Source organism: Sapajus apella, unplaced genomic scaffold (genome assembly GCF_009761245.1).
Source record: "Sapajus apella isolate SASKATOON/1434 unplaced genomic scaffold, GSC_monkey_1.0 scaffold4, whole genome shotgun sequence".
Taxonomy (NCBI): domain Eukaryota; kingdom Metazoa; phylum Chordata; class Mammalia; order Primates; family Cebidae; genus Sapajus; species Sapajus apella.
The window spans coordinates 52,999,054-53,016,936 of record NW_022436944.1 but is presented as its reverse complement, the minus strand read 5'-3'; the positions used below and the strand labels follow the sequence as shown (position 1 = coordinate 53,016,936).

The 17,883-nt window shown below is 39.9% G+C and overlaps 1 protein-coding gene across 4 annotated transcripts in view; it reads left to right on the top strand.

Moving 5' to 3' along the window:
* Positions 1 to 16,777, top strand: part of UBP1 (upstream binding protein 1) — a 51,047-nt gene extending 34,270 nt beyond the window's left edge. For 2 of the 4 annotated variants that reach the window (XM_032268928.1, XM_032268933.1), the window contains 8 exons: positions 902 to 1,005; positions 3,115 to 3,169; positions 3,842 to 3,935; positions 7,318 to 7,408; positions 8,173 to 8,291; positions 10,997 to 11,139; positions 11,865 to 11,916; positions 14,737 to 16,777. In XM_032268928.1, coding sequence (XP_032124819.1) covers positions 902 to 1,005; positions 3,115 to 3,169; positions 3,842 to 3,935; positions 7,318 to 7,408; positions 8,173 to 8,291; positions 10,997 to 11,139; positions 11,865 to 11,916; positions 14,737 to 14,774 — 696 coding nt within the window. In that variant the 3' untranslated portion in view covers positions 14,775 to 16,777. Of the gene's footprint in view, positions 1 to 901; positions 1,006 to 3,114; positions 3,170 to 3,841; positions 3,936 to 7,317; positions 7,409 to 7,573; positions 7,901 to 8,172; positions 8,292 to 10,996; positions 11,140 to 11,864; positions 11,917 to 14,736 lie in introns of those variants that run through there. The other 2 variants (XR_004265569.1, XM_032268939.1) reach the window with 2 other exon arrangements.
* The last annotated feature ends 1,106 nt before the right edge of the window (positions 16,778 to 17,883 follow it).

Here is a 17,883-nt window from a genome sequence, read left to right as displayed (position 1 = left end):
GCCTTTCTTGTGTAAAATGAGAGGAGGATGTTCTGAAAGGGGACCCTTGAAACCGAGTCCTCAGATCCATTGGTTTTTAGAAAGAATACCTGTAGAGTGAAATCATATCATGTGATGTCTTTATCTCAGTTCTGAAGACTTGTATTTGAGATTACCCTGGTGTGCTTAGCATGCTTTTGACTTTGACTTTTTCAACTCTCCTAATTGTAATACTTAGTGTATCTCCGTGTCTTTGTTCTGTTTCTGGTTGGAATTTTGCCTGGAACTGAAAAATATTAAAGTTCATCATAACCCTTCCAGAAACTATAAAACATAGATAGGTAGATAGAGGAAATACTGTATACAGTTGATGTAGCTTGATGCTGGGCCTGTCTGGTCTGTCTTGAGAATTATTACTCTTTAGAGGTATCAGAGAAGCGACATGGGTACTGATGAGGCTACTCAGTAGGGAAGAGGACAAAAAGCACTAGCTAGGTCAGAGCCATGGTTCAGGTCACCATGTGATGTCAGATGTTGCTTATAAATCCTTTCTTCTGTTCGCCATTCTTAAATCTTGATAGGTGTCTGTTGGGAAAGTGATAAAGAGGATACTGGTAAAGAGGGAGGAGAAAGTTCTCGAAAGCAAATTATACTTAAACATATATTTTAAATGCCTTTATAAATTTTTGCTGCTGTCCACTTTAGGTCTTCTCTAAGATTAATCAGTGTCTAGACGCACACAGCAGGTAAAACTTTTCTTTGCCACACAGAAGTAAATCTGACGTGTCTGTGAGGTTGCTTGATAAATGTCAGGTGTCTTGCATTTTATAATCTTGCATTTGGCTAGTGAGTAAATTACAAAAATATTTCTTCCACATATTTTAAAAGCATATCATTAATTTATTTCTGTTTCTGTCTTTAGTGTTCTCCGTGGCCTGATGCCCCCACAGCCTATGTGAATAACAGCCCTTCCCCAGCACCCACTTTCACCTCCCCACAGCAGAGCACTTGCAGTGTCCCGGACAGGTATCTAGTTTGCATGATCGTGTGCCCGCAGCTAACTAATGTTCATGCGCCTTCATTTCCCCATCTCTCCATGTACAGCAGCCTTTTGTTTGTATTGTACCTGAAGAAAATAGTAATGGGAAGTAGCTTGTACCTCTGTGGCAGAGGACAATCATTGTCTCTTCTTCACCTACCAGCCATTTTTACTCCTAGCCCCTTGTGCTTTACATCTTCATAACTATTGTAGACAAGGGGTCATTTTCAAGATATAGCCAAGATACATTCTTTGTGAGATTAAAGACAACATTAATAGTGTCTACAGGTAAAGAGAGAAGGACCAAGGGAGTTTATTACTAAGTTCGTTCATGTGTCTGTAATGCTTATCATATCAAATGGGTTTTCTGCTCTATTTCTTTTCTCTCCCAACAGATACACTATTTTTTAAATTGAATCTTTAAAGGAAGACCTTTCAATTTCTGCAGATTTGCTGTGGTTTTAGAAATGGAAATGGTGGGCTCTGTTTATTCTGTTATCCAGCCTTGACTGTCAAGAGTCTATCTAGTGAGCTCAGGGTGGGAGGAGGAGACTACATTTGGGGCATCTTGACGGTGCAGTGGTACCCCGTGGAGGCGTTCCATTCCAGGGCTGTGCTGCAGAACTAATGCAGAGTAGTTCACATCAAAGTTCCCTATTTTTAGGAAGTTTCTTGTTGGGAAGGAAAATTATGAAAGCTCAATACCACAAAGGAAAAGGTTGTCCAGTCATGCTGACAAGGTCTGATGAGAAAGCAAGCAAAAAATGTGCTCGCTCTCTCTCTCTTTCTCTGAGGAGATGGATAGATAAACTGAGAAGGCAGCTTCTTGTTACATAGGCTATTATGGTTTTTTTTCTTTTTCTTTTCTTTTTTTTTTTTTGAGACAGAGTCTTACTCTGTTGCCAGGGCGCCAGGTTGGAGTACAGTGGCGCAATCTCAGCTTACTGCACCCGCCTCCTGGGTTCAAGCAGTTCTCCTGCTTCAGCCTCCCTAGTAGTTGGGACTACAGGCGCACGCCACCAGGCCCAGCTAATTTTTGTATTTTTTAGTAGATACGGGGCTTCACCATGTTGGCCAGGATGGCCTCGATCTCTTGACCTTGTGATCCACCCACCTCAGCCTCCCAAAGTGCTGGGATTACTGGCATGAGCCACTGCGCCGGGCCTGGCTATTATGCTTTAAGAGTAAGAAAATACCCTTGGACTCAGAAACTTAGAGGAGTGACCAAGGACCAGAAGGTTACCATGTCTGAGGGCTTAGAATAATTTCCTAGTCAGTCCTGTCTGAATAATCTTAGAAAATGATTATGGCTTTAAAGCTGAGTTGTAAGTTTATGTACTCACTAGTAGACTGGAGAACTCACTGTGTTCCCAGTACTTTTCTAAGTGTTGCGCAACATAAGTGACCAAGCAGACAGACCCCTGTCCAAAGGAGGTTAAGTTCTCATGGATAGAAAGGATATAAACAATCAAGATAATAAACCTAAGCAATTGGGGCATGGGTGCTAAGAAAGGTGATCAAGAGCCAGAAGGTAGCCCTATTCCCTGTGGAGTTGTTTTTCATTACATTTTACTTAGAAGCACAAGGATAGTGGCACAAGATAGTTTCTTTTGTTCTCTTGAAATTCATCCTCTTTAATCTTGGATATATGTATTACTTAAAGGAGTATCATTTTATATTTTTGCTTAGGATCATTATAATATTTCTTGTAGCTCATTTTTTTTTTTGCAATTATTTTCAACTGTTTAATTTGATGTTCATGTTTTTTCCCCTAACTTTTAAAAATGAATGTGTATCCTTCATTTTCCTTGGGATTCCTGAAGATAATTGGGGAAGCCTTTTGTTTAACAAAACTTGAATTTCTCAATAGAACAGATAAGGCGGCGGCACAAATTAAGACACTGTCTTCTGTGTCTTAATCTTGTCATCATGCCCACACCCTAACCTGTTGCGCTTGCATTTTTGCTGCAGACTTTCATAGCTTTCTCCCACATTATTGCCTTACTTGAATTTGCATAGTTTAACAACTTTTAATGCCTTGATTTAAACATGTATGTATTATACAAATCATTTCCTTCTTTCTCCTTTCTCCCCAGCAATTCTTCTTCCCCAAATCATCAGGGAGATGGAGCTACACAGGTCTCTGGTGAAGTAAGTGTCTTTCTACTAAATCTGTCTGATGCTTTCAGGTTTCTACATTTTAAAATTTTGTTTTTTGTGCAAATTTATGGAGTATGCAAGAAATTTTTTTACATGTATATAATGTGTGGTAATCAAGTCAGGATATTTAGGATGTCTGTCACCTGAGTAGAGTACATTTTTTAAGGTATAGTCATTCTACTCTGCTATCAAATATTGAATTTACTCCTTCTATTTTATTGTATGTTTGCTTGTACCCTTTAGTCCAGTTCTTCTTATCCTCTCCCTTATCCTCCACCCATTCTTCCCAGTCTCTGTTACCTGTTTTTCCACTCTCCACCTTCATGTGTTCAAATTTTTTAGCTCCCACATATAAGTAAGAATATAAGTCTTCCTGTGCCTGGCTTATTTCATTTAAGACAATGAAATGTTCATGTTGTCCATGTTGCTACAAATGATGATTTCATTAGCAGCAGAATGATTTCATTTTCTTTTTTATGGCTCATTGTGTATCATGTTTAAGTTGCTGACAAGGGCTTGCGTTATTATTTGGGTTGCTGAGTAGTGAGACTCATGCTGTTTTTGGGTGTTTTTTACTTCAAACTCTGAGTCTTTCTGTGTTTTGTTTAAGTATTCTAAGTTTGAAAGCTTCCTTTTATTTATGTTCATTTTCATTGTCAATAGCAAATTCAACCTTCAGCTACAATCCAGGAAACACAGCAATGGCTGCTCAAAAACAGATTCTCTTCCTACACAAGACTGTTTTCTAATTTTTCAGGTATGTGTGTGTGTATGTATGTGTGCATGAGAATGTTTGGGTTTTGTTTCCGTGCTTTTATTAACCATATTTTTAAAAATTTTGAAATAACTATAGATATGAAGTTGCAAAGAAAAATGTACAGGAAAGTTCTGTATATCTATCCCCCAATAGGAATATCTTGTATTTTTATCAAATACTATTAAAGCTAGACAGTTGATGTTGGTTCAGTCAAGAGTTTTACCAGACTTACGTGTACTCATTTGTGTGTATGTGTATACAGTTCTACGTATTTTTAAAATTTTAACCTATTTTGAAATAATTTGTGTTTTATAGTAAGTTACAGAGCTAGTACAGTGATGTTTTGGTATACTCTTCACTCCATTTCTCACCTAATTTTAGTACACTAGCAAAACCAGCAAGTTGACATTGGCACAATGTATGTTACAGTATAGATTTGTGTAACCACCACCACAGTTAAGATACAGAATTATGCCATCACTACAAGGGTACCCTTCCTGCTACCCCGTTAGAGAGAGAGAGAGAGAGAGACACACACACACGCACACTCACTCTCTTTCTCTTTTCCCCCACCATCCCTAATCCCTGGCAACCACTTTATATTCTGTCTCTGTGATTTTGTAATGAGTCTTATATAAATGCAATCATACAGTATATAATCTTTTGAGATTGGCTTTTTTTTCACTAGCATAATGGCCACCTAAGTTGTTGTGTATATCAGTAGTTTAATCCTTTTTATTGCTAAGTAGTATTTTGTAGTCTGAGTGTACTCAATTATGGTTTTTATATACTTACATGTAAGTTTTTTTTTCTTGCACAGTAAGCTAAAGGAATGTTTAGAAAAAATTTAAAAGGTACCAAGCAAGCACTGCTTCTTCAGGTGGTGCTATAGAAAACTTGCTTAGAGGGACAGTAATAGATAATGACATGTGGGGCAAAGGGAGCATTTCCCAAATATATTTGACTCTGGGACTCCTTTCCATCACGACCACCTAGTAACATGTCCTGGCCAAACATCCTGAGACATGCCGGATCACAGTAAAGTGGTAGTTAGCTTCCTTCACCTGCAGTGCAGTAGGGCCAGGAAAACACAACTTTGTGAATCCTTTAAGAGGACAGAACTTGTGTGTACACACACTCAGCCTGAAGGAAAGCTTGATTTCACAAAGAACATGGTTTCTTACTATGCCATGGTAGTGTTTATGCAATGAATAGGTATTTCCCATGTAGTTGTCTCTTTAAAATTATAGTTCCAGATGGAAGTCATTTGCTAGCTGGGGACTACATTTCTATATGATTAAGTAAAACTTTTTATGGATGAAAAACTAGAAATTATAAAATTTCAGGGTTGGGGAGCTGGGGTTTGTCTTGCACTGTTGTATGGAAGGCAGATGAAAAGCATAGCACATAGAAAAAGCACTGACATTTGGAACTGAGGGAGGCCCCACATTGCTCCTGTTATATTAGGCAGATCCGTGTTTCTATCTGGTGAGTTTTAAGCCCTTTTTACTGTGATCAGTGTCCACATGGCGTGACTTTCTCCCTTTTCCTTATCCTGGGGGCTTCTTCCAAGAAAGTAAGTGAGGAGGTAGCCATGGTACCCTTTGGGTACATTTCATGAGTCACAGCACTGACAGTAGCATGGTGAGGAGAGTGAGGCTTCTTACTCTGATCTTTGTGGGCATTCATATTTCAGGAAGGGCTGTACATGCAGTTATCTGTCCAGTTCTCCATATGGGTTAAGGGTGTGTACACACATACACAGTACTCTCTGGTCACAACTGTGAGGTGCGTATACTAAGCCCTAGTAGAGAAATGAAAGAGAGCCTCTCTGCTTACCTGACTCTATAAAATGACTATTAATGCTCATGTCTCATGGAAGATGTGCTCCTCTGATCTTTGTTTTACAGACTAGCAATTTAGTAGGCTGTCACATTTCAGCCTTTAAAAATAGATGACTCCATTATCTTCTTACATATGTAAGTAGATATTTATCATATGGAAGTCATGCCTTCATCCCAAAGGTCATCTTTTTTTTTTTTTTTTTTTTTTTTTTTGAGACGGAGTTTCACTCTTGTTACCCAGGCTGGAGTGCAATGGCGCGATCTCGGCTCACCGCAACCTCCGCCTCCCGGGTTCAGGCAATTCTCCTGCCTCAACCTCCTGAGTAGCTGGGATTACAGGCACGCACCACCATGCCGAGCTAATTTTTTGTAGTTTTAGTAGAGACGGGGTTTCACCGTGTTGACCAGGATGGTCTCGATCTCTTGACCTCGTGATCCACCCGCCTCGGCCTCCCAAAGTGCTGGGATTACAGGCTTGAGCCACCGCGCCCGGCCCCAAAGGTCATCTTAATTCCCACAATAAACTGCATCCTTGCTGTTAGTAAGAGAATAAAACAAAGATTATGGAAACATTCAGACATTAAAAAGTAGAGAGAATATGATGAACTCCCAAGCAGCCATCTCCCAGCTTCAGAAGCCACCAGCATTTGGTCAGTCTTGCTCTCCACCATTTCCTCTTCTGCCTTGGCTTGTATTTCAGAGCAAATCCTAGATGCCATATCATTTACACTTGAAATACTGAGTATTATTTCATGTGTATGCACTCAGATATGGCTTTTATATACTTAATGTGTAAGTTTTTTTTTTCTTGTATACTAAGTGTAGGGAGTTTTAGATAGAATTTTTAAAAGTGTCAAGCACTGCTTCTCTAGGTGGTGCTGTAGGAAACCTGTATAGAGAGACATTCACACTTTTAAATGACATGGTAAGTAAGATGTGCTTGGGGAAATCTTAGGGTATAATGAGTGATTCTCCACCATTCTTCTGTTAAAACTGGCTGCTGTGACAGTGTTGTTTATGTTATAGAATGTTTGACTTTACATTGTATGTTTCAGTATAAAGAGGCCCAGTCCTAGTTCGGCTACCATCCGTTACAGACTTTTGTCAAGTCCCATAAACTCTGGACTCCCATTTCCTTTTTTGTAAAAAAGATTGACTAGCCTGGGTGATATCAGGGTTTGTTTCTGTGGAGTGAGTCAGAAACGTTTCTTCACACATCCCAATCCAGCCACTAAATAAGGTAGACGAGTGAAATCCTGTATTTGGCAGATTTCTATAGGCCCTGCCGTCATTGATTTGATTCACCGGCCTCTAGACTTCTAAGCACTTTCTTGATACAGAACATGGAAGAGTCACCATTTTCCTTGGCTCTGAAGGACAGATGTTTGTGTATCTTCTTGTATTGTTCATGTATATGTGTATATTCAGGATACCTGTGATTATTTTGAAGGACATTGGACTGCATGATGACAGATGCCTGTAAAGCAGTTCTGTTCTTTTTCCATTTATTTGAGAAAGATATATTTGCTCTTCTCTAGGTGCCGACTTATTAAAACTGACAAAGGAGGATTTAGTTCAAATTTGTGGTGCAGCCGATGGAATTCGGCTCTATAATTCACTGAAGTCAAGGTAAAATACTGTGAACTGTTTTGCTTGAAATAAGAATGTACCTTTCTTCGTGTGGGAATTTGGGCAGAATGTGTTTCCACGCTAGGTTGGCGTGTGTGCCTGTGTGCGCCGTCGAGCATCGGCAGCATTGTGCTCACAAGAAGACTGTTTTGTGTACACCTTCAGGGCAGGCCCAGATATGATGCAGGCACTGATGAGGGCAGAGGTAGACTGTAAGACTGGTAGAAATGCACATGGGCAGTACTGATTTCTTGAAGACGACTGGGTTTGTTGCCAAGAAAACAAAACTTCTAATTTAGGTGAGCTATACAGAATCTATGGTTTTCAAGGTCATGACTATTACTAAACAGTTATTAAAAATGTAAACTAATTGTGAATTAAAATGACAGAAAATGTAAATTGTGCTGGCTTGTAAGAACCATTTATTATTATTGCTCTTTCTATACTTGTGGTGTGAGAATTCCATTAAAATTGAATCTTACTGATTTTTAATTTGCTGACTTAATCTTGAAACTTAAATTTACCAGCATCTGACAGACCATCTCAATGGTTTAGAGTCTGGATCATCATATTAGACCACCTGTGATAGTTGGTGTGAGGTGTGTGGTTTTTATATTTTTATTAGTAAATTATTTTGTATAACGAAATAACATTATAAAGTTCTCGTAAGGAAATAGAACTTAGATTCCTGTAGTTGTCATATTTGTACGTGTGGTAAGGCAGCTTTCTCTCCCAGGCTTATCAGTGGCATCTTCTGATTGCAGGTCGGTTAGGCCCCGTTTAACCATCTATGTCTGCCGGGAGCAGCCAAGCAGCACAGTGCTGCAAGGGCAGCAGCAAGCTGCAGGCAGTGCAAGCGAGAATGGCAGTGGGGCACCCTATGGTAGGTATGGAGGGCATATCGATTCTGTCACTTCTTCTCTGAGATTGTCAGACAGAAATGGGAAGGACTTGATGGAGCAGGCTTTGGAGAACTCTTGCTGTGTTAGGAATGCCAAGTTGCTCTTGTGGGAGCCTTGACAGTAATGAGAGGTGGCAGCTCTAGGGCCAAGTCCTTGGGAGAAGAGGAAACTGGCATTCTTTCTCGATTATTTCAGCCACACTGAGGGTCTCTTTTTTCATGTGGCCCCTCATGCCAGAAATATCTAACAAGTGAAAAACTAGCTTGAACGGATCGAGATCTTTTCTGGCCTTTTTTTTTTTTTTTTTAAATATCAGACTTACTGAAATGATGACTATAACACTGGCAGCTTAACAAAAAGCAGGAGGGTTTTTCTTTCCTTTTTTTTTTTTCCATTTTCCTGACTAGGGGTGGGGAAAACTCTTAAAACACCACATATGTGCAACAGTGTATAGTGTATGTATGTAATAGTCTCTAAGTGTGTGGACTTGTCACCAACAAGTGTTTGGCCAGCACTTTGCACCTTGTGTGTGGCAAGTCTGGTGTTTTGTCTTTATGTCATTGTAAATAACACACAGTACATTATCTTGGGAGGGCTTCTCATCCTGAGGATTTAATTGTAGTATAGTGCTAGATTAGGACAGAGATAAAAATTCTGGCCCCTCCCTCCTCTTGCCTGTAAATATGACCCTTAAAGAAAGCAAACATTTTAAAAGGCATATGTTTTCTCATTTATAGCATGGATATATGGTAATATTTCCTTCTTTCTATACTCTGAAGTAGAACAAAGGCAACATGCTCAGAATTTTTCAAAAAAAGATGGGTTAATGGAATTTGGAGATGCAGTTATTTGCCCTAATAGTAGGTGGAGCTCTGAAAAATATTTTGTGGTTTGAATTTTACTGAAAAATTGGAAGGATATCATCACTATATGAACTTTTCTATTTGGTATCATTTTGACTTCAAAAGCTCTGAATTTTGAGATTATACAAATTCTTATAGGATAAAAATTTAAAGGAGCTCTCCACGTATATCATCAGGATCTTATATTTCATTTACATATGGTCAACATTATAATATTTTGGAAGGTGTATCCTCAAACATGAGTGTTTGTGGAGGGATGTGGGAAAATAATGGAGATTTCCCCATAATCAGGGGTCAGCAAACTTTTTCTGTAAAAGGTCAGGTAGTAAATATTTCCATCTCTTTAGACCATACATAGGGTTTCTCACCTTCAACTCTGTGATTGTAGTGCTAAAATAGCCATAGACAATATGTAAATGTAGATAAGGCTGTTCCAGTAAAATTTTATTTAAAAAAAAAATAAGTAGAGGGCAGGAATTGGTCCGTCTGGGCTGTGGTTTGATGATCCCTGTTCTAGATCATATCTACAGTCTTGCTGTAATTTTAGTTCCAACTTCTCAGTTTTATGTAATGTAAAATCTGGGTTTCTATGCCCACAAACCCCTTGTTTGGGGAAGCACAGTTCTCAGTAGTGATATTCCTGATTCATGTCTGGCTTTAATCAGTAATTGAGCAGGACCTACAAGAGTGAGACTCACTACAGATGTGCACTGTGCAGATGTCTGCTGAAAAGATCTGTGTAGCAAAAATGCAGAACACCGGATGGAATGTGACTGGGGCTTTCTGCAAGGAAGCATCACGCTCCATTGTTTATATTCTTAGCCTTTTCATATAGTATCTTTTATATTATTTAAATTTTTGTGGGGGAGGGGCATATACAGATAGCTTTTATTCCTTAGGATAAATTCCTAGTAGTAGGATTACTGGATCAAAAACTATAATGTTTATCTGGGGGTGATGGGTCATGACTGTAATCCCAGCACTTTGGGAGGCTTAACAGGGTCGATTGTGTGAGCCCAGGAATTTGAGACAGCCTGGATAATGGATAACATGGTGAAACCTTGTCTCTACAGATAATAATAATAATAAAAAAATTAGCCAGGCGTGGTGGCGTGTGCCACCACCATAGTCCTAGCCACTTAGGAGGCTGAGGTGGGAGGATTCCTTCAGCCTGGGAGGCAGAGGCTACAGGGAGCTGCGATTGTGTCACTGCACTCCAGCCTGGGCAACAGAGAGAGACTGTCTCAAAAAAACAAAAGAACTGTGACTCTTTTAGGGTTCTTTTTGTATACTGCCAGAAATACATGAAATATATATTATTTTTAAAAACAGCTTTCTTTAGGCATAATTTACATACCATAAAGTCCTCTCATTTTAAGTATATAATGATATTTTAGCAAATTTACAGAGTTTTTCAGCCGTTGTCAAAATCCAATTTGAGTCCCATTACTTCAGGAAGATCCCCTAGGTCCATTTGCAGCCAATTCCTGTTTTTAAACTTTGAATACATGAAACTATATTCATTGCAAAAAAATATGAATAAAGAAAAACTCAAACCTCAAATCTTTTTGTCCAGGGATTTCTGCTAGTCTTTATTAAATTATATTTGCGGATATAAATAATGTATTCTTACATTTTAAATTGGTAGTTCAAGATTTCAGTGTAGTAAAATGGGGAAAGAAATAGTTTATTCTCATTAAAAACAATTTTTTTTTTTTTGGTACTTTGAAAGGTTTGATTTTTCTACAGAGCGTACAGATCAGGTAGAAAACAGATCAAAGATTCTGTTAAAATGCTGTTCTTTTTTTTTCTTTTAATTTCAGTTTATCATGCAATCTACTTGGAAGAAATGATAGCCTCAGAAGTCGCTCGAAAACTTGCGCTGGTGTTTAATATTCCTTTCCATCAAATTAATCAGGTTTACAGACAGGGTCCCACTGGTATTCACATTCTTGTTAGTGATCAGGTAAATCAAATAGGCATGCTCATTTGCTTTTCCTTTTCACACTGCTCTTTACTTTTATACATGTAATTGTAGAACTGTAGAAAAATTCTGTGACCTCTTTTGAAAATACTTAAGAGAATCATTTTCAGAGAGTTGGGAATCACTTTGGAAGAATTTATAACCAAAAGTTTCAGGCATCCTAGTGATAATACGGAAGGCAAGCCAAGGAAAACTGGCTTAGCCTTCTCCCAGCCCTTTAGGATGTAGCCAGTCACTGGGGGACTCTAGGGATAGTGGCAGGCTTCAGCCCTTTTTATGAGGTGAGTCATTGGATGGGTTTTCCTTTTGTCTATTATTTGATGACTAATTTTAAAAAACATGTAAGATTAGATACATAATTTTTCCCCTAGTGTTTGGTGGCAAGCAAGTAATAGTAGAAGAGCACTTCATGCAATTTTTGTTAGAGTCATCATCCATAGGAGCCGGCAGGGAATGTGCCACTGTGGGTCCCACAGGTGACCAGCCAGGTCGCTCAGGGACCATTATGGGCTGGTATGGTGCAGTGAACACAGGGCAGAGCAGCACGTGTGCATCTCTGCTACCTCACTCTGCCTTCATGAATTATTGTTTTGACCATTGAGTCCTGTGTTTGTGTGAGAAGAATATTTGCTATTTTAAAATCATTTCTAGTTAAGAAACGACACTTGGATCTTAATTGTACTTACATATTTACTTTATCCTTCTAGATGGTTCAGAACTTTCAAGATGAGAGTTGTTTTTTATTCTCCACCGTAAAAGGTACTTTGCATGTATGTGTGTCTTAAAATGCTGGAATCGTGAGAGACTGTGTGTGCCTCTAATTAGTGCCTCTTGTGTGTTTATTCTTTAAAATGGCTTTACTCATTTTAAGAAGAAAGTTTGAGAAATTAAGAATATTTTTAGTACTTGTAATAGAAATTAGCAAATAAGGAAGAGACGAGTCAGTCTTTCTAGATGACAGGGAAAAAAATCTCAGTTCATTCAGCCAACATCTTAGTGAGCACTTTGTGTCAGACACTATGCTTCTGTCACTCAATAGCTCTTGAATAAAACAATCCATGAAACTCCTTTTGGGGAAAGCAAAACAAAATTGGCCAAGAGATCCACAAAATTACCAATATGTTAAGTGCTATGAAGGAACAGGAAAGTGTGGGGTACTTATGGATAAGGGAGATCTGGGTTGGGGGCACTGTGAAACTGTAAGGCAAGGCTTCCCTGAGGAGGTGTCATTAATCCTGAGACTTGAAGAACGAGAAGGAACAGGAGCTGGCCACAGGAGTAGCATCCCCAAGCAATATGGGGTTGTGTGCAAGGAAAACAGTTGGCTTCTTTTAAAGTCTGGCAGTGGGCCGTGTAGCTGCCATGCAGTGTGTGAGGGTGAGCGGATCAGCGTGGAGTCAAAGCAGGAGGCTGGGTCTGGCATGCAGGACTGGGTCTGGCATCCATGGTAGTTTGGATTTACTTGAAATGCATTGGGATGTCACCGAAGTGTTTAAACCAAGGAGTGGTAATATGACTAGATTTTTCTTTCACTGTCACAACTCTGTGGAGATAGATGAGGAGGTGGCAGAACTGGAGGCAGGAGATATCCGGGTGAAAGGTGGTGTATCTTACAGATCAGACAGGGCCTGGTGGGCTCCACGTTTGAGGGAGGAATAGTTCTGACTCCTGTTTTTCTTTGGAAAGTAACTGGGCAGATGGTGATTTCACTGAAGAAGTAAGTATGGTTGGGGTGAAGCAACCAAGAGTTTCATTTTGGATGTGTATAAATGTCAAGTAGGCAGCTGACTACCAGTTTGGGGGCTCAGAGGCAGGCTTGCCCTTGAGATGTAAATTTGGAAGTCTTCAGTATATCAACAGTGACTCAAAGCTGTAGAAGTTGTTAAGGTCATTTAGGGGAGAGAGTGTGAGAAGAGCCAGGACCAGGTGCAGGTGGCTCCAACATTCAAGAGAAGGGATTCTTAAATGTAAAATTCATTGAGAAGAGATCATACATTCATAGACCGTTTTAAAAGTCAGGTGAGCCAAGATCCAAACCCAGTCTTAGCACAAAAGCTGCCCCTAGAAGAGGAAGATGTCATGTATGTCAAGTGTCCCAAAACTACTGAAATACTGATTTTACTTTGTGTCTCACATGTTGCATATGCCATCAAGGTTTCCTGCAAGGCGGAGTTTTAACTCTGGACTGGGTCATTCTTTTACTTTCAGAAACATCTTTAGCTTAGTACCCTTCTGCTCAATCTTTTGTTCTCACAGCAGTACTGTTTTACCCTGTATAACTCACATTGTCTGAAAAAGAAAACATATAATTGTATCTGTTTTGTAAAACCAGTGGACATTTTCTGGTGTTAGAAATCATAGGATCTCTTCTCTAATCTCAATTTACTGTTTATTTTTCTTCAAACTTTGACCTCATGAGAAATTTTTTTTTTTTTTTCCTAAATGAATGCCTGTATGCTTCTATTTACTGAGAGACACTTGGCAAAAGGAATGATACTTCTTTTATTTTTTTTGTTTATTTTTTGAGATGGAGTCTCACTCCGTTGCCCAGGCTGGAGTGCAGTGGCACCATCTCTGCTCACTGCAACCTCCAGCTCCTGGGTTCAGGAGATTCTCCTGCCTCAGCCTCCCTAGTAGCTGGGACTACGGGCGCCCGCCACCACACCCGGCTAATTTTTGTATTTTTAGTAGAAACAGAGTTTCACCATAGTGGTCAGGCTGGTCTTGAACTCCTGACCTTGTGATCCACCTACCTCGGCCTCCCAAAGTGCTAGAATTACAGGCGTGAGCTACCGTGCCCGGCCTGGAATGATACATTTTTTTTTTTTTTTTTTTGAGACGGAGTTTCGCTCTTGTTACCCAGGCTGGAGTGCAATGGCGCGATCTCGGCTCACCGCAACCTCTGCCTCCTGGGTTCAGGCAATTCTCCTGCCTCAGCCTCCTGAGTAGCTGGGATTACAGGCACACGCCACCATGCCCAGTTGAATTTTTGTGTTTGTAGTAGAGACGGGGTTTCACCATGTTGACCAGGATGGTCTTGATCTCTTGACCTCGTGATCCACCCGCCTCGGCCTCCCAAAGTGCTGGGATTACAGGCTTGAGCCACCGCGCCCGGCCGGAATGATACATTTTTTAAATGTTTGAAATCTCTCAGTAGCTCAGACATTTTTCTGGAAAAGACAGATGTACACATTTGCATTTACTCCTTCAGGTCCTCTGCCCTGACACAGTGTTTTCACCTGTTCTGCCCCTAGCTCTTGTTTGCCTTTTGGACAGCATTACTATTGTTTGTCTTGATAGATTTCCCCCCATCCCCAGTACTGGCAGACAGTGTTGGAGGCAGGGGCTTTGATAGTGGGCCAGGCGTGAAAAGCGCAGAATGTCTAGAAAGGGAATGTGTACGTGAAGTTTTTTGGGGGAAGAGGAGCTAGAGCAAGTTAATCTGCCTGTTTCTCTAGAATCATTTAAAGGTAACCTCTGAATTGGGAAGGGAGGTTGTAGTTTGCAGGGAGTTTTCTATTTAATAGGCTTAATTTCCTAAGCCTGACTGAAGAAATAATTTCTTTCCCTTTTCTGCAGCTGAAAATAGTGATGGCATCCACATAATTTTGAAGTGATGTCTTATATAGACTGAACTATATTCAGTACCAAATAGTCACGCTTACAAGTGTGTGAAGACTGAATCCAAGAAGTCTTGGGATTGGATTTTACCATATGAAATGTTTCATATTGAAAACACAAGATGATCTTTCTAATGAGCTGTATGAGAGGTGAATCTCCTCACTGTCACTGCCATAGCCAAGCATCCTCGTGAGAGTGAGCACATCGGCACAGCATGCATCCAGCTCTGGAGGCCACGGTGCAGGCGTAGCTGCCTACTTCTCTGGCAGAGGCCAGTAAATACAGTTCCTAGAAGCAGCCTTTGCTGTCTTTTTACACTGTATGCGGTTTGGAAATGAATGTAAAAACTTATGTGGGCATTTACCTTTCTGTGCCAGTTTGGCTTTTATTGCCTGAACCTTATGCTGACCTGGAGAGGAGATGGGGGGGACAGCGCTGTTGTGGAGCCAGCAGTGAATCTGTATGCGGAGAGAGGTGTTGTGCTGATGCAGCCATTGGTGGTCAGGTAAGAGGCTTGGCACCTTCTTGGAAGAAATCATGTCTAAGGGTGTACGTTTGATGTGATCATGCTAGATCGGAGAAGATCCAAGCCAGGAAGATGGGCTTGAAGCAAACTGCATTATCAGGAGTACCTTGGTGAGAGGATCAGTGTAAATCCTAATAGGTACAAAGACTTTTGTGTTTTGGCTTTGTCACAGATTTATTGAAAAACTTTTTTGCTTCTGCTTCCATTTTTAGCATTTTAGTTTCTGGTTTTCATTTTTGGAGATTCTTTGCCTTTTAAACTCATGTGGTTTTTCTCTCGTTTTCTTCCCTCTCTCCATCTCTGACTACCACCCCCCCCCTCCCCCTACCCCCCCACCCCCACCATCCCTTTAAAGCCCTACCCCAGACATTGGAAATAGGTGACCCAAGTAGGGGGAGAAAGTATTGTTGTTGATAGCTTCTGACTAGGTGTTAAGGGATCTTCATTATGAACAAGATGAAATTTTTTCATGGAAACACTAGATGTTATCTGTCAAACACTAAAATGTACCATCCAAATCCCTTAAGCCTCTCCTCAAATATTGAGCTTTAGTACAATCATGGATAGACATGCTGGTGATTATTTAGGGGCTTTTTATACACCACGTTATAGCTTCTTTCTTTATAAAAAGAGTGCCTCTTTAATAAAACCAAATGCTTGTCTGCTAGCATACTTTTCAAAGGGAATCCACTGTTTTCTCACTTTCCTCCTGTATCTCTGTCTTTCATCCAGAACTTTCCCAAAATCCATCAGCAAGCATGTTTGAGGCCTGTGGTGTAGGGGACTGAATTTTTTTTAAAACAACTTCTACTCCATTTTAATTGTAGCATCTCTCTGTCCATATACCCAGATGTCCTGATTTGAATGTACTATTTGATCCTCATCTTTGTTCAGGCAAAAATAGGAAATGAGTAATTTTGAGTTTGAAATCTCTCCTAGAAGACAAACTACTTTGGTGGGTAAAAGCTTTGACATTTTATGTTTTATTCATAAAGGGGGTTAATTATTTGCCACAGAGAAGCACGGTCTGCTTTCATCTTCAGTTTGAAAATATCTAACTCTAATAGACCCTATAGGCAGAGAGCTTTCCTTTCTGACTTTTTCCCTTTGCTTTTGTGTGACCACATGTTTTCTGTACCAGTCACTGGGGAAAGAAGTGAGTTTATCTCTTGTTTTAAAAGTTTTGCTTGTCTATTTAGCATTCCTTTTCGGATCTCAAGATTTATGGAACAATAAATGTCATTTAATGCTGTGTGCTTATTTTGAATTCTTCATCAGGTTTTAGAAGCGGGGTAAAAATACTTACTTAGATGTTTATCAAACTTGAAATTATACTGAGTGGCATTGAACATGAGTTTGTCCCAGTGAAACAGGCAAAATAAATTATGGCACCAGCAAATTTGTTACTTTGTTTTTTTAATAGTAGGATGTACACATTTCAGGATAATAAATGTTTTCTGATTGTTTTGCAAATGTGTGTCTCATTTAAAAGCCCAGTTCCTGCTAGTGTCACTTTATGTAATAGAATCAAGGGGTTTCCCTGTGTGTGTTCTGTGCTAGTGTAAATGTAATAAGAGGTTAGGCACATAGTTTTTGCCTTTTCAGTTTATTTTCTCAAAGCTGATGCAACTGAGGATTTTTATTCCAGTAACTCTTCCAAACTTTAAAAGGAAGCAAACCTGATATTCTTACAAGACGTTCTCCTGTTTTGTAAATGAGGCCATGAGTCATTGAGCATTGAGTGAGTCCAATAGCTGTGACAGGTTGTATCCTGGCTCAAAAGAAATCGTGTATAGAAGACTCTGGTCATTTAATTTTTTTTTTTTTTTTTTTTTTTGACTGACAGTCTCACTGTTGTTGCCTGGGCCTGGAGTGCAATGGCACAATCTTGTCTCACTGCAACCTCTGCCTCCCGAGTAGCTGGAGTTACAGGCACATGCCACCACGCCTGGCTAATTTTTGTATTTTTAGTAGAGATGATGGGGTTTGACTATGTTGGCCAGGCTGGTCTCGAACTCCTGACCTCAAGTGATCCACCCACCTTGGCTTCCCAAAGTGCTGGGATTACAGGTGTGAGCCACTGTGCGCCTAGCCTTGTTATTTTTTAAACGAAACTCTTAATTCATAATCACTGAAGCAAGTCTGTTATATGCTCATTTACTGAAGTTGCTTCCTGCATCAGTCCTCCTCCCCAATCTCCTCTACAGCAGTGGGTATACATGTATATTTAAGTAACTGCTATGGTATCCACACAATTTTTGGACCAAGGAATACTGGAAAATATCATAAGGCAATAAAATGACTTTAATGCTTACTCTGATAATCTTGTCAAGTCCATCTATGGGAAGATGATAAATATATCTGCTTTCTTTGCCTAGAATGCAGCTGAGGTAACAGATCCTTAAAAATACTTATAAAACTTTGTATCTAATAAAGGTATTGCTAGTCATGGGGAAATGTCTTGCCTATGCTGTTTCACTTAAGTTTCTCATGAGCTCCTGGCCCTTCAGTTTGGGGGAGTGGTTGTTAGGAAGGGCTGGCCACCATGAACACCTACGTTCACAATGAAGGTGATGATA